This window comes from Myxocyprinus asiaticus, chromosome 8 (assembly GCF_019703515.2).
Source record: "Myxocyprinus asiaticus isolate MX2 ecotype Aquarium Trade chromosome 8, UBuf_Myxa_2, whole genome shotgun sequence".
Lineage (NCBI taxonomy): Eukaryota > Metazoa > Chordata > Actinopteri > Cypriniformes > Catostomidae > Myxocyprinus > Myxocyprinus asiaticus.
The window spans coordinates 50,788,448-50,805,129 of NC_059351.1; the positions used below are offsets into that span (position 1 = coordinate 50,788,448).

General features: G+C 37.5%; 1 protein-coding gene across 1 annotated transcript in view; it reads left to right on the top strand.

Moving 5' to 3' along the window:
• The window catches only part of tsc2 (TSC complex subunit 2), a 63,451-nt gene extending 48,548 nt beyond the window's left edge, over positions 1–14,903 (top strand). Inside the window, exons 33-42 of the mRNA XM_051705746.1 lie at positions 115–260; positions 2,628–3,187; positions 6,551–6,629; positions 11,156–11,242; positions 11,329–11,515; positions 11,789–11,928; positions 12,026–12,104; positions 12,443–12,534; positions 13,463–13,561; positions 13,909–14,903. Of these exons, the coding sequence (XP_051561706.1) occupies positions 115–260; positions 2,628–3,187; positions 6,551–6,629; positions 11,156–11,242; positions 11,329–11,515; positions 11,789–11,928; positions 12,026–12,104; positions 12,443–12,534; positions 13,463–13,561; positions 13,909–14,079 (1,640 nt within the window). The 3' untranslated portion in view covers positions 14,080–14,903. The remainder of the gene's footprint in view (positions 1–114; positions 261–2,627; positions 3,188–6,550; positions 6,630–11,155; positions 11,243–11,328; positions 11,516–11,788; positions 11,929–12,025; positions 12,105–12,442; positions 12,535–13,462; positions 13,562–13,908) is intronic.
• Positions 14,904–16,682: the final 1,779 nt, after the last annotated feature.

Genomic DNA, 16,682 nt, shown 5'->3' on the forward strand with positions numbered 1-16,682 from the left:
TTGTAGAAGCGCAAGGTTCTTCTATGCATGAAGCGCAAGGTTCTTCTATGCATGAATCTGAAACAGTTTGTTGTGAAAGCAATTTGTTTATTGTGCAAATGCTATGTCCAATAGACTCCGAGGTTGTTTTGGAAGAAGGAGGGTGGAGAAAAGCGGCGATCTCACCATCCGAGTCCCAAGAGTTGGAAGAGTTTGAAGGCATGCCCTCAGAGCCAATTTTCATAAGTGCCGATAAAACACCAGCCGCTGTGCTCAGCAGGGTAAGTGATGGCTCACACGGCCAGGCAAAAGAAATATAGGATGCTTGATACCAAATGAAGCTGTAAAAAAATGTAAAACATGACAAATGTAAAACAAAGAAACATAATGAAGAAATAAGTAATATTTAGCATCAGATTAAGCAAATTTGTGACACTGACCATGTAAATTCTTTTGTACAAAATTACAGATTACCTTCAACTCATGCAATTTGTGGAGTTCATGTCAGTTTGAGTGTAAACTGTCATTAAAGCAAAAGAGGACATACCTAATACTTAGACATTATGAAATTCATGTTTATTTTTCATTTCTACTTTCCATTCCAATTGTTTTACTGATAATAAACTATTTATAATGTAATAACTGGTAACACTTTACAGTAAGGTTCCATTCGTTAACATTAATGCATTAGGTATCATGGACAAACAATGAACAATCAATTTTTTACAGCATTTACCAATCTTTGTTAATGTTAGTTCATAAAAATACAGTTGTTCATTGTTATTTCATGTTAGTTCATAGTGCATTAACTAATGTTGAACCTTACAGTAAAGTGTTACTAAATTTGTAGTAAGTCAAAAGAAGAATGCAAAATAGAAGCACTTATTAATGAGGCGTTTTAGATTTTAAGGCTTTGTTCACTCTGCAGGATAAATCAGATTTATTTTCTCAGATCTGACTGTTCAAACTACAGGTTATATGTGGACAGATCAGATTTTTTTCTCTCCTGACTGTAGTCGCCTTTGCAAGCATGTCCTCATTAGTTGTCATAGTAATGATGCAAACTTGCAAATGTTCATCATGAGTGTTTAGCAACAGATTGCCATTGATTAGTTTTTTTTGTGAGGGCAGGATCCAAATATGAACACATTCGTCATATGTGGCTTATGCGGTGTTTTTTGCTGATAGGGTTTATAGCTGTCCTTTTTTAACTGGGATGTCTTGTATTTTGGCTGAAATTCTGACATCCCATATGGAACGTCCCATATTGAAGGCTTTGTGTCCTGTATTAAAGCACAAAAGGGTCAGACCCTTAAAGAGGACCTCAGTCCTGTACTGAAGCACTCAGAATGCTCAGTTATCCCGAAATCGTGTGAGACATTCAGTGCCTTATCACATTATGGTAATTCACAACCGGTATGTTACCGCACCTTAGCGCATCTCTTTGGGTGGGTAAAGCCAATGTCTATATTTTAAAAGAGGTTTGCACTGCTTTGACTGCCTTATAACATACACTCACCGAGCACTTTATTAGGAACACTATGGTCCTAATAAAGTGCCCGATGTGGTCTTCTGCTGTTGTAGCCCATCTGCCTCAAGGTTAGACGTGTTGTGCATTCTGAGATGCTATTCTGCTCACTACAGTTGTACAGAGTGGTTATCTGAGTTACCGTAGGCTTTCTGTCAGCTCGAACCAGTCTGGCCATTCTCCGTTGACCTCTCTCATCAACAAGGTGTTTTCGAAGAACTGCTGCTCACTGGAGATTTTTCTTTATTGGTACCATTCTGAGTAAACTTTAGAGACTGTTGTGTGTGAAAATCCCAGGAGATCAGCAGTTACAGAAACACTCAAAACAGCCTGTAAGGTACTAAAAATCATGCCACAGTCGAAATTACTGAGATAAATTTTTTTTCCCATTCTGATGGTTAATTGAACATTAACTGAAACTCTTGACCCGTATCTGCATGATTTTATGCATAGCATGGCTGCCACCCGAATGGCTGATTAGATAATCGCATGAATAAGTAGGTGTACAGGTGTACCTAATAAAGTGCTTGGTGAGTGTATACATGACAAATGGGTGTGTTTCATTCAGAAGTGATCATCCCAATTCCCCTTAAAGACTTTACCTTTCTCTGCTGGAGGCCTGAAAGGTATAATGAAATGGTCATTCTGAACTCTAAGTAATTGTCTTGTAAGGATCCTAGAGCGTTGCCATCATACTATTTTCCCTTCAAAGTGCCCAGTGAAGGCATAATTTATGTCATTTGGAACACAGTATTTGTCTTCTCATCGCAAAACCTGACGTAACAATATGTTGTGCGCTACAAATAATGAAAAAAGACATGAAATCTGATCTAAAAAAATTATTATTTTATTTGGATTCCAAACCACCTACGAATGTGATTTGGATCAGGCTTGTAAACCATTTTTGTCCTGTTCAGACTACAAAAACCTAAATGGATTTTAGTCAGTTGAATCAGGTTTTTTTCTGACTGTGTGAACATGGCTTTAGACTCCGCTGTATACAGGCCAGGCCAATATGTTTTGTCATTTTGAGATATTTTTTTGCATTAACCTAAAAAATGCAGATCTGAGATGTTTGCCCGCATTTCATCTAGTTACTTTTGTTCATTTTCTCCTCCAGTCCTCCTCAACTTCCAGTCAGGACGATGAAAAGTCAACCCTGGAGGAAGTGAGTGAGGGCGGTATCCCCATTGACCAACCGCCATTGACCCTTTCCACCCCTGGAACAAAAGATTCTGACCTCACCTTCTCCCATTCTACAACCCTCAACAAATCCAGCTCTTCTCCAGAGCTCCAGACCCTCCCCGAGGCCTTCACCAAAGCTACGACTTTGAGTGCTGCAAGCGGAGATGCACTCAGCTCCAAGATACAGGTGGTCCAGGCATCAACTGAAAAAGAAGTCCCTGGAGAAGCCGCTTGGCAGGAGGAGAGTGTTGGATCAGCCGGCCCATCTAGTTCCAGTGCAAGTGTGTCTGTCTCCTCTTCATCCACCTCCAGGATGAGGCTGGAGTTTCCCACGTCCCAGCCTGGACCCCTTTCGCCCACAAGACACAGACCCCGTGGACACACCATCTCTGTTTCCGCACCCTCATCCCGCAGGGAAAGGAAGATGGATAGAGACTCCTACCACAACCGAGGAGGTCCATCCAATGCAGAGAAGAGCTCAGGACTTAGTCCCAGGTGAGATTTAGAGAGAGAAGGGCAGGGACCACATGAAACCATCCAATGATCATGGATTTAATTGGCCAAAGGGACTGTAATAGCAGCTGCCGTTTGCAAGAAAGCTGAAGTTGAGAAAACCTTAATGCCTTAGTGACAATACACTTACAATTATAACTAACTGGTTTCTTGAAACTGTCTCAGAGCTTTACACTCATTGGACATCTTATTAAAAAATTATCAGTTAATTTAATGGAAAAAAATGGGGAAATCATATTGCGAAAAAACTTAAGAGGTCTCATTTTTGTAATGCTCCTATAGGCTCAGGGCTTGCTCACGGACCTGCAAGGCCTTGGCACACGTCTTTGGACCAGAACAGTAAATAGCCATACGAAAAACATAAATGAAATGCATTGATCTGTTAGCATGATTTAAAAATCCATTCTTTCTAAAAAACTTATCAAATTCAAGATTGGATTAACACGTAGGCCAAGATGAGGGTGACATTAAATATTTTTATATTGTAACTTGCCAAATAGGGGCAACTGGGGTGAAATATAATGAAAGTAGTATAAATTATGAGCAAAAAAACAAAACAGTGCCTACTCCTTTAGATCACAGTATAGACAGCATAAGTCATTTTTCACTATAGAAGCCTCATTAATTACTCCAATCCAATTTCACAATTGGGTTCAAAACTCATGTCATTAGGTAATGACTAATGTAGGAATTTCAAAGTTATAAAATCACTAGAAATGCAGTTTAGGCATGTACAGATGATAAAGTGTTGCATCATCATCTTTTGGAAAGATTTTGGGTTATATCTAGTTTTTAGCAGGTGTTTTTCATTAAAGTGACCTAAGCTCTGTTCCTAGATTGCTGCCTACATATGCAGCATTTTAAAGCATCAGAGGCCCCTTTGTGAAGTTAAAACTTTTCCAAACGGTAGGCTCTTGGGCGCTTCATGTCAGCAGTGCTATTGCATAATGCATCGAGTAGCTGCCTAAATAGTGTTCCAGATCAGTTACTTATGAGGTTCCATTTCAGTTAGGCAGTTGCCTTCTAAGACAGCACCCTATGTAGGCAGTAGACAGAAAGGCAGCTCATTAGGTTGTGGATCAGCCTTGAAGTACACCATTTGCAGGGAAAGCCCTTATAGCCTGAAGTAAAATTGATTGTTTAAGGGCGCATTGGTTACATTTCATTACTAGCCCAAAGTGTTAAAGAATATTTTTTTCCGGGTTCAATAAAAGCTAAGCTCAATCGACAGCATTTGTGGCATAATGTTTATGATTACCACAAAAATTTATTTCAAATTGTCCCTCCTTTTCTTAAAAAAAGCAGTAATCTGAGTTACTGTGTGGTACAGTTATTACTTTAATACTAGCCTGAATCTTGGTTTCAGTACTTGGTCACAATTCTTTGAACGTTATCAATTTGAATCCACCTTAGCAAGTGATCCATTTTCATGTATTGATACAAAATAGTTTTATTAGAAATGTGCCATTTTACCTAGCATTTTTGTCTGCTATGCATGTTTATACTTATAAATGTATTGCGATGCTTGCTGTCTATGCATGGTATTCCAAATTTGTCGCTAATTTGGTTCAATTTTAGTTATGATCCTTCCTTAGAAGGCAGACAACCAAGGCAGCTTAGTCCGTTTTGGAACAGAACCCTACTTATCTAATATCCCAGGGAAAAATTTCTTGCTCAAGGGCATGTTGGTTCCAGGTCAAAGTTTATTACCCCCCTGAAGTGCCAGCAGCCATATGACCCTGTAGCTCAAGACTGGTTGCCCACTGAAGCTAAGGAGGGTTGAGCCTGGTCAGTACCTTAATGGGAGACCTCCTGGGGAAAACTAAGGTTGCTGATGGGAGAGATATTAGGGAAGCCAGCAGGGGGTGCTCATTCATTCATTAACCACAAAGCTTCATCCACTGCTGTTTAATACTATCAAATTTTCCTGATGCTGTGTCAACCAATCACTTGTGGAATGGATGCTGTAAATGTTTGCCTACACTAAGCAGTGATTACTCCCTACAGACTCTAATGTATATGTCAGTTCTTTGAACACACCTCAGCAAGTGTTCCATTTTCAAGAAAAAACAAAAGCATCATACTCAGAATAATATGACTGGAAAGCTTCATTCTTCTTTATTAGTGTAATCATCTTTCCCCGTAGATGTTAAATCATCTTGCCTGTATCTGTCATTCTTCTTATTTCCCGAACCGAGGCACTCTTTTGCGTTGAGCAGTTTCAAATTGTTGTCTTGAATGATAATTACTGCAAAATTACTCCCATCCATCTTTGTGAGGTTCACACCAATTCACTGATAGAGTCGCAAGATCTTAAGGCTTTCAGGTCTATTTATAGATGGAAGCCCAGGAAACCTACTGAATTAAACTTATGAGCCCTACTGCATCATTGGGTTGTGGAAAAGAGGAATTGCCTTGTTATCTGGCTTGTTAGAAGAGATTCAGTCGGACAATAATGGCTTTTATCTTTCTTTTTTTAATAGCAGTTTAGAGGCCCATTATACTATTGAATACAGATTGTAAAATTTTCAATAGTAGGCCAGTCTTTTTGCATAAAGCCACAATAATGTCCTAATAGGAACAGTTGCTTCTTGTAAAAATTTTTTTTTTTTTTTATCCCCTTTTCTCCCCAATTTGGAATGCCCAATTCTCAGTACTTAGTAGGTCCTCGTGGTGGCGTGGTTACTCACATCTGTCCGGGTGGCGGAGGACAAGTCTCAGTTGCCAACACTTCTGAGACAGTCAATCCGTGCATCTTATCACGTGGCTGTTGTGCATGACACCGCGGAGACTCCCAGCATGTGGAGGCTCATGCTACTCTCCACGATCCACGCACAACTTACCACACGCCCCATTGAGAGCGAGAACCTCTAATCGCGACCATGAGGAGGTTACCCCATGTGACTCTACCCTCCCTAGCAACCAGGCCAATTTGGTTGCTTAGGAGACCTGGTTGGAGTCACTCAGCACACCCTGGATTCTAACTCTCGTCTCCAGGGGGGGACTGTCACTTCTTTGTACTTTCAGAACACACTTTTTTTTTTTGGATTATACTCTTAAGGAAAAGACATATAAGGTTTGCTCCGTGAAACAAAAGAATGCTTCTTTTTTCCCATACAATAAAAGTAAAAGTGTGCAGTGGCTGTTGAGCTTCCAAAGGACTCATGCACATATTCAAAGTCTTTTTGAGACCATGCAATAGCCTCCATATCCTCTATAATCATAAACAATATATACATAAAAATATTACATAAAGTGTAAAATTCTAGTATTCTAGTGGCTGTGCAATCAGAGATCAGTGTTCTGTGGTGATGTAACATTTGCTCCTCCCCTTCCTGTCTGCAGCTTTGTCTTCCTGCAGCTGTACCACTCGCCCTTCTTCGGCAATGAAGCCAACAAGCCCCTCCTACTGCCCAAATCGCAGGTGAGATGACAATTTGCTAAGTTTGTAATTCTCATTGCCGTAGAATAAAAAAAAAAACATCATTCCCTTTTCATGACTGACACACAAAAAGATCTCATTCTCATTAGTGTAATAAAACTACGAAGCCCCACACATGACTTGCGGAGAAAGAAAGTTGTAAATCCATGGCCGCGAATTAAGAAATCGTTCCCATGACTTAATACGTGAGCACTTTGATTAATTGGTTCTCTTGTTTTTGTTAAATCGTGGCCAAGTTTTATTAATCCGTTCCCGAATCCATCGTCATTTTACAGTGAAATGAAGAGACATCTATGGCTGCTGTTATGGACAGAGGCTGGGTTTTCCAATAATGTTGCAACTTAAGCTTTTACAATCAACTTAACTAATGTTGCTCGTTATTTTATGATGGAGTAACACCTGTTTCTCAAACCAGCATGTAGATCGCTTGTTATAAAGTAGAATTTAAGTGCTTTGTTACAGGAGCTGTCCAGTCCAAAGGTGCTGATCACTTTGGCCAGTATGTCCAGGTGTTTGTCTTCTCAAAATGAAAATATTGTGGAAATACTGAAAAACATGGAAGTTGTTTGTAACCTTGTCGAGGCGCCAAAATGTATTAACTATTACATAACTTAAAGAAATAATGATGGCTTCATAGAGATTAATGTAAGTGATGCAATAAATGCATGGAACTTGAATGTACATGATGTGAATCATAAGGGGTTCTCACGTAGCCTGAAGTTTTGTTACTTTGGCTGGAAACTGAACAAATGCAATCAGAACAGGATGATGGGCATCAGTATTACTCATATAACTACTCATAGACCTACAGTTGAAGTCAGAAGTTTACATACACATTAGCCAAATACATTTAAACTCAGTTATTTCACAATTCCTGTAATTTAATCATAGAAAACATTCCCTGTCTTAGGTCAGATAGGATCACTATTTTAAGAATGTGAAATGTCAGGATAATAGTAGAGAGAATTATTTATTTCAGCTTTTATTTCTTTCATTACATTCCCAGTGGGTCAGAAGTTTACATATACTTTGTTAGTTTTTGGTAGCATTGCCTTTAAATGGTTTAACTTGGGTCAAACATTTTGGGTAGCCTTCCACAAGCTTCTCACAATAAGTTGCTGGAAATTTGGCCCATTCCTCCAGACAGAACTGGTGTAACTGAGTCAGGTTTGTAGGCCTCCTTGTTCGCACACGCTTTTTCTGTTCTGCCCACAAATTTTCTATCGGATTGAGGTCAGGGCTTTGTGATGGTCACTCCAATATCTTGACTTTGTTGTCCTTAAGCCATTTTGCTACAACTTGGAGGTATGCTTGTGGTTATTGTCCATTTGGAGGACCTGTTTGCGACCAAGCTTTAACTTCCTAACTGATGTCTTGAGATATTGCTTCAATATATCCACATAATTTTCCTTCCTCATGATGCCATCTATTTTGTGAAGTGCACCAGTCCCTCCTGCAGCAAAGCACCCCTACAACATGATGCTGCCACCCCCATGCTTCACGGTTGGGATGGTGTTCTTCAGCTTGCAAGCCTCACCATTTTTCCTCCAAACATAACAGTGGTCATTATGGCCAGTTCAGTTTTATTTTCATCAGACCAGAGGAAATTTCTCCAGAAAGTAATATCTTTAACCCCATGTGTACTTGCAAACTGTAGTCAGGCTTTTTTATGGTGGTTTTGGAGCAGTGGCTTCTTCCTTGATGAGCAGCCTTTCAGGTTATGTCGATATTGGACTCGTTTTACTGTGGATATAGATACTTGTCTACCTGTTTCCTCCAGCATCTTCACAAGGTCATTTGCTGTTGTTCGGGGATTGATTTGCACTTTTCGCACCAATCTACATTAATCTCTAGGAGACAGAATGCATCTCCTTCCTGAGCGGCATGACAGCTTCGTGGTCCCATGGTGTTTATACTTGCATACCATTGTTTGTACAGATGAAGCGTGGTACCTTCAGGCATTCAGAAATTGCTCCCAAGGATGAACCAGACTTGTGGAGGTCCACAATTTTTTTTCTGAGGACTTGGCTGATGTCTTTTGATTTTCCCATGATGTCAAGCAAAGAGGCACTGAGTTTGAAGGTAAGCCTTAAAATACATTCACAGGTACACCTCCATTTGACTCCAATTAGCCTATCAGAAGCTAATTGTCTAAAGGCTTGACATCATTTTCTGGAATTTTCCAAGCTACTTAAAGGCACAGTTAACTTAGTGTATGTAAACTTCTGACCCACTGGAATTGTGATATAGTCAATTAAAATTGAAACAATCTGCCTGTAAACAATTGTTGGAAAAACTACTCATGTCATGAACAAAGTAGATGTCCTAAACGACTTGCCAAAACTATAGTTTGCTTATATTAAATCTGTGGAGTGGTTAAAAAAAGAAAAAGAGTTTTAATGACTTCAACCTATCTAAATATTAATAGATCATCTGGTTAGAGTTGTAAAAAGACCTGCCTTGTAAAAAGACTATAGGCGAGCCAATTTGAACCAGCCATTGAAGGAAGGAAGGAAGGAAGAAGAGGAGGAGGAAGAGATGGAGGAAATTCATTGCATGCTCTCACTCTAATCTCTTTTTGTTAACAATATGTTAATCATTTATTTAGGCATATTTATTTAAATTTTAAACTGCATGGTCACATTACTCACATATGTCTTCTTAAATAATCTGTTTAATAAGAGCATATCATCTTTCTGTTGCCATTACAATTATGTTTATCAAAGAAGGCTAATATAACCCGTGAATTACGTGTCTTGTAGATTACCAGTCACGTTGTATGCTCCGACAGCAGAGACTGCCTATTGATTTCATAGCGATTTTTTTTTTTTCAACACTTTTTTTTATCCTCTGAAATAATTTACAATGGCTTTCCAATTATATAATTTATAAATTTGATTAAATGTCCCATTGTCTTTGATAAACAGTGAAAGATGCCAGAAAGATACACTGCCGTTCAAAAGATTGGGGTCACTTGACTGAAATGTTTCTCATGATCTTAAAAATCTTTTGATCTGAAGTCGTATGCTTAAATGTTTGAAATTAGTTTTGTAGACAAAAATATAATTGTGCCAACATATTCATTTATTTCATTAAAAAGCGAAATTTTTATATATATATATATATATATATATATATATCAAGTTTTTGAAATGGTTGACTTGGTCCGAATAATAAAGAAAAGCAGCCAATAAGTGCCCAACATAGATGGGAACTCCTTCAATACTGTTTAAAAGCATCCCAGGGTGATACCTCAAGAAGTTGGTGGAGAAAATGTCAAGAATAAGTTTCTGCAAATTTTAGGCAAAGGGTGACTACTTTGAAGATGCTAAAATATAACACAGTTCTGATTTATTTTGGATTTGGATTATTTTTTTCTTCATGTTTTAGAATAATAGTAAAGAAGAATGAGTAAGTGACCCCAAACTTTTGAACAGCAGTGTACGTTTAATGGACTAAGAGCAGTTCAAAGCTTTCATTAATTTACAAAAGTTTTTACTTATATAACGATGCTTTTGAGAAACGTTTCACAAGGGGGCAGCAAGAGTAATAAATGAACGAACGAACGAACTGGTCACATTTAATTAAAACGAGGGCTCGAAATAATAGTAACGTGGTGACTATTTAACTAAAACAGGGGAATGAATTGATAAAATGTGGCAACGATTTAACTAAAACAAGGGAGCAAATTATTAAAACGTGTTCATGTATTAAGTCGTGGGAAACATTTCTTAATTGATGGCCATGATATACAATTTTTTCCCTGCAAGTCATGTACGGGGCTCCGTATAACAAAAAATTCTAAATGATATAGTATTTACATTGTAAAGTACATTTGTTAGGTATAGTTGTAAGCACACAACATGGTAGTATTTGTTGTAATTACATTTAATTTACACAGGTTAAAAATAAATAAATTCTGAAGTGGATGATTTTCATTACAGTGTTATAGTCATGACAATATAGTCATCGCACTTTTTTTCTGCATTACAATGCAATGTGTTTAATTATTGTAAGAAATAATTTTACAATGCAAAAAATGCATTGTAAAATTAATGGTCCTATAATAGGTTTCATTTGCTTTATGCAAAATATAATTTATTTCTTCCTTTTGGTTTTGAGGAGGAAATATGACCCGAGCATTTCTTTGTGAGATTCACCACTTTTTGTTGGCCTCTATTGTAGAGGTAGACGATACATCGTTTTTACTGATTAGTCTGTGCCAATAGTTGGTTTGTGGAACTGTTGGTTATCGGCACACATCTTCAATGCATATTTTGTTTAGATGATCAAGTGTTCTCTGAATTTAAGTGAGGGCATGCAAAGAAAAATGCAACTATATGGAAACATGTCCCATCAGCGCATACATTGTGTCTCCAAATTCAAATCTTGTGAATAACAATAAATCTTATTCCTGGTGAAATATTTGTATTTACATTTTTGCATTTGGCAGACACTTTTATCCAAAGTGACTTACAGTGCATTTGCATGTCCTCTTTCCTTCACAGTTGATAGACCGTGCTCTAAAGGTCTTGGACCAGATGCCTCCGTACGACACTCATAAGATTGGCGTGGTGTTTGTGGGGTCTGGTCAGGTATAGTCAGATTTCTCTTTGCAGTACATTGTTGAGAAATGTTTGATGTAGGAACCCTTTTTTTATATATTGCTGTTTATTATCAGGCCAATAACGAGGTGTCGATCCTTTCAAATGAGTATGGGTCCAACCGTTATGCTCAATTCCTTACGGGACTGGGCAAACTAATCCATCTGAAGGACTGCGACCCAGACCAGATATTCTTAGGTGGACTTGACCAGTATGGGGATGACGGCGAGTTCACCTACTGCTGGCATGATGATATCATGCAAGGTGCCACAAGCTGCCCTTGTCAATTGCATCGTCAATTACTCACCTTCATGTTTTTGTCAGAATTATTTTTTTCTTCTGTGGAACACATAACCTGCTATTTTCATAAAATGAAAGTGAATGGGGACTATATTAAAATATGGAACAGTATAGCTTGGAGATTCTGCTCAGCTTCTCTTTTTGTGTTCCACAGAAGAAAGTCCTATGAGTTTGAAACATGTTTGGAGATAAATGCCGAAGTGTTTGACTAATGCAGTAGTTCTGTTTTCCCTGCAGCAATTTTCCACATAGCCACTCTCATGCCCAACCGAGAGAGTGACAAAGGTTGTTGCAATAAGAAACGCCACATTGGCAACGACTTTGTGGTGGTGGTTTACAACGACTCGGGGGAGGAATATAAACTGGGTACTATCAAGGTGAGAGAAAGTCAGTTTCATTTCATTTTTGTGGTGTATGCTTTCTTTCTAAAGTACTTTTTTTATTTTATCTTTTGTGTCATTTTTATACAATTAGGGCCAGTTCAACTTTGTGGAGGTGTTGATAAAGCCTCTGGACTATGAAAGTAACCTGGTTACACTGCAATGCCGGAAAGGTGATTCAAAAACTCCTTATAATACCTTAAAGTTCTGCTGAAATTACCTGATTTCTTTCAGATATTTGTACTGTTATTTTTTTCTTAAAAGGACATGCCAGGTTTACACAAGTTTACTATCAGGTGAAGATCCCCATTATGTGCCTCTTGCCAGTGTCCATTGTCTCTTAAGCATTTTTCATTGGACTGTAGTGGTTTTAATTCCAATTATAATTAAAACTGAAATTGTTATATTCGGCTATCGACTACTGAAATGTTGGTATTGTGACAACTCCTAGTGTTCAGGAAGAGATTTTATAATGCTTTAACTACCATATGCTATAACTTCTCTCTTTCAGATCTGGAGGGTTTGGTTGACACCAGTGTGGCAAAGATCGTATCCGACCGGAATCTTCCACTGCTCGTAAGACAGATGGCACTGCATGCCAATGTGAGTTTTTGAGCTACCTCTGTGTCAGCCAATTTTTTTTCTTGCTCTCTCTCTCTGTCATTTCTCGATCTGCTTAAGTCTAATTCTGATTTTAAAGTTCATGCCATTGTAATGTCAGAAAGAACAAAGAAAACGTGTGATGTAAACCACAAACTTCGCATTCATATTTCAGTACACTCATCACACAGTCTGTTCAGCATAAATGTGCTTCTTTCTCGGGTAGTGGAGCCCGTAACTCTCCCTACCTACTGTGATAAGTGCAGACTGCGTAATAAGGCTTCTTCTTATGACTCATATGCCCGCAGTTTCCTCTGAGACCCTATAAATCACAGCAGGCTGCTGGAAACCACAACCCACTGACTTGCCCTACAATTTGCACAACAAGGCACAAAATTGCCATCAGGCGAGGAGAAACACATCAATTTCAGACAAAGAGTTTGTCTTAAGAATTAAGACCATTTTGAGTGGATTATTAATCTGCAATTGCCATGGTTACCAAGGAACATCAAGGCTGTTTACACACAAAAAATATATATATTTTGAGTATTTTTATTAACCGTCCTATACTGCTTGGTCATTTTTTGATCAGATCTGAGCAGTATAAGACTTGGTGACTTCACTTGCTATCTGAACACAAATTTTTGGACTTGTTTGATAAGTCTAAGTGGTCGTAAAAAAAAAAAAGCAACACCTTTACTGTTAGAGGTCAAAATTGACCGACCATAGGAAATGAATGGGAAAGACTAAAAAACAGTGCAATTTTTTTTTTTTAATTGTCAAATATATTTTATAAGTCAGCCACAATGCAGAACAAACACACAGAAATGAAGGGGTGAGACTATAACATATGCAGAGTGCAAAAAACACACACCCGGTCTTGATTTCAGCCCTTCACTAACTGTTGTGTCTGGTTTCTTGTGTTGTAAAGATGGCGTCACTGGTGCACCAGTGCAGGGCAAACCCGTCCGACGCGTACGCTTCAAAATGGCTGGCGAGACTGAGACACATCAAGAGGATCAGGACTCGGGTAAAAGAGCCGTTTTCACCTGTCTTCCTGTTATTTTCACACCATGTTTGTAAGATTTACAAGATAATGGTTTTTTTGTTTAAGTAGCAAGGCATCTCATTATTGTGCATTTAATTCAGTTATTTTGAACTTTCCCAGATCGATTACAGTGAAGTCTTCGCTTACGTTCACGTTTTTTTTTTCTCATTCTATATCTTGTATTACTTAGAAATGTCACGTCATGGATGTAAAATGGGTTGCAATCAGTGTTTTGTGTTGACTAAAATGTTGTTTAGTATACAGCTGGTTTTGGAAAAGAAGTAATTAATCTTTCTCTTCTTTCTCTCTCTCCACCTCTCCATCCATAGGCTCAGGAGGAAATTCAGTCGCGCCCTTCCCACGGAATCTCTCTGACGCAGAGCCACGGCCCCATGCAGAATAAACCCGCCCACCAGCCCTCCGGTTCTGCTTCAAACCCGGACGCTGGCCAGAGGAAGAGATTAGTATCCACTGTGGATGATTTTACAGACTTTGTTTAGTGAGGACCCTTTCAATCAGCCCGGTTCACTTCTTTGCATTTACCATTTTATCCAGTAGGAAAGAAACTGCTACTTTGTTTCCCTAGGGCGTACTCGCAGTCGATTTCTTTTTCTGCTCGCACAAATTCTTTGTTTTCTCTGAATATATAAAATGTGTAATGCTTGCGATTATAAACCGTCCACATAACATAACAGTGCCAACATACTGAGACTTAAGTAAAGAAAACTGTGAACCAACCCAAGCATAATAAACAACACAGCAAGCTTGCTAAAAGAAACATTGTAGCACTTTACAGTAAGGTTCTATACGTTAATATTAGCACATGTATTGGTATCGTTAACAATAAACAGTCATTTTACAGCATTTATTAATCTTGGATAAATTATAAATGTATTAGTATGTGTAGCAATTAATATTAACCAAGGTTAATAAATGCTGTTAAATTATTGGTCACTGTTAGTTAACGTTAAATATTGTATTAACTAATGCTAACTTGTACAACCTTATTAAGTGCTACTGAATACATTTATAAATTCAATATATTTTCGCTGGAGTAACAACATCCGTGGGCGTAACTGTGACTGAAATATATGAGGGTTCATATTTTAATTATTGTTAGCTTTTTTTCTTTTGTTTTGTGTGCACTGTCGTTTATGCTAATGAGTTTCTAAAGAACCAGCTGACTTGTGGAACACTAAACTGCATAAACGAGATGCGTGTGCATGTGTGCGCTTCGCTACCAAGCGCTGTAACGTGCAAGGCAAATACGTTTTTGTTTTTAGAGTATACTTGCACTCTTGAATAAAATTATTTCTATATCATCCTCTCAGTGTGTAGAATTGTCCTTTTTTAATTTTACGGATAAATGTGGATTTTGGCTTTGAGAAACGTTTGCGTACAGGCGACTGAACACAGGTGAATCTCAAAAAAGCTTGTCTAGGTTACATTTCACCCAACAATCACAAGACAAAAATTCAAATGAAGCCTTTTTTTTTAGGACCGTTGATTTGTTTTGCTTTTTTGTTTTATTGCATTTTGACATTTTCATTACTGTAATGCATCCAGATGTTTTACGTTTCTCAATTCTCAAAATTTACTAAATGGTGATTCACTGTAATCTCCCCCCCCCCCCCCCCCGTATATATCGCAGTTTTATTAAAATCATAAAATGGGGAAATGACAGTTTTGACATTTTAATGAAAATATCTTAATGTTTCTAAAAGTAGGCTTCATTTCCTTGAAACAAAATATCTATTTTTGTATTTTGGTTAACTTTACAAACAAGGTTCTAGTGAACATTAGTAAGTACACTGGGTATCATGAACTAACAATTAATAATTTTATAAACAAATAAAAATATTATTACAAAATGCTAAAATACCATATTTATGGTTAGGATTGTTTATAATGCATTAATGTTAACATAACCTTTAATGTTGAAAGTTTATTAGTATAGGTTAACGTTAACATGATCTAACAATAAACAGTACTTTTACAGCATTTATTAATTTTGGTTAATACTATTACAAAATCTAAAATACTATATTCATTGTTTGGTTTGTTCATAAAGTATGTAAGCATTAACACAAGAGTTAACATGAACTAACAACATTTTACAGCATTTATTAATCTTAATTATTTTAATTTCTACACACAACTTTTAGTATGAAAAAAGTATTTTATGCAGAAATTAAAGGGATAGTTCACCCAAAAAAGATTTTTATCAGCAGATTTCAGCTCTGTTTGTTCATACAATGCAAGTAAATGGGTGCCATCAGTCTGTTGGCTGTTTGACGGTCCTAAAGTCATGTTTAGGCAACATAAAAGTAATCCACACGACTCCAGTCGATCAATAAATGTCTTCTGAAGCAAATCAAAAGGTTTGTGTAAGAAACAAATCGATAATTAAAATGTATTAATCATTGCTTGCGCCCAGCGCTGTATTTGTTTGAAATTAACTAACTCTTGTGTGACGTTCGTTCCTCTGTTGTACACAAAGCGAACGCTTCCGACTTATCACATGAACGTGCCATTGCACTAACGTCACTGATGCATCGACTGCTGGCAGGAAGCGATTTTAAGTTAATTAAAACTTTATTATCAATTTGTTTCTTACACAAACCTATCAATTTGCTTCAGAAGACATTAATTGATCAACTGTGGATTACTTTTATGCTGCCTAAATATGACTTTTGGACCGTCAAACAGCCAACAGACTGATGGCACCCATTTACTTGCATTGTATGAACAAACAGAGATGAAATCTGCTGATAAAAATCTTCACTTCAGTTCTGCTGAAGAAAGAAAGACATACACATCTGGGATGGCTTAAAGGTAAGTAAATCATGAGAGGATTTTCATTTTTGGGTGAACTAACCCTTTAATTTCTGCATAAACTACTTTTTTCATATTAAAAGTTGTATGTGTAGAAATTAATAAACCAAGATCAATTAATGCTGTAAAATTAAGTTTTCATTGTTCGTGTTAACGAGTGATAATGAATACAATCTTGTTAAGTGTTACCCTTATTTCTTCAGATTTTGGGGTGCAGTATGAGCTGTACATGTTTAGAGATTTTGTGACAGGTATGGTAAGATTTACC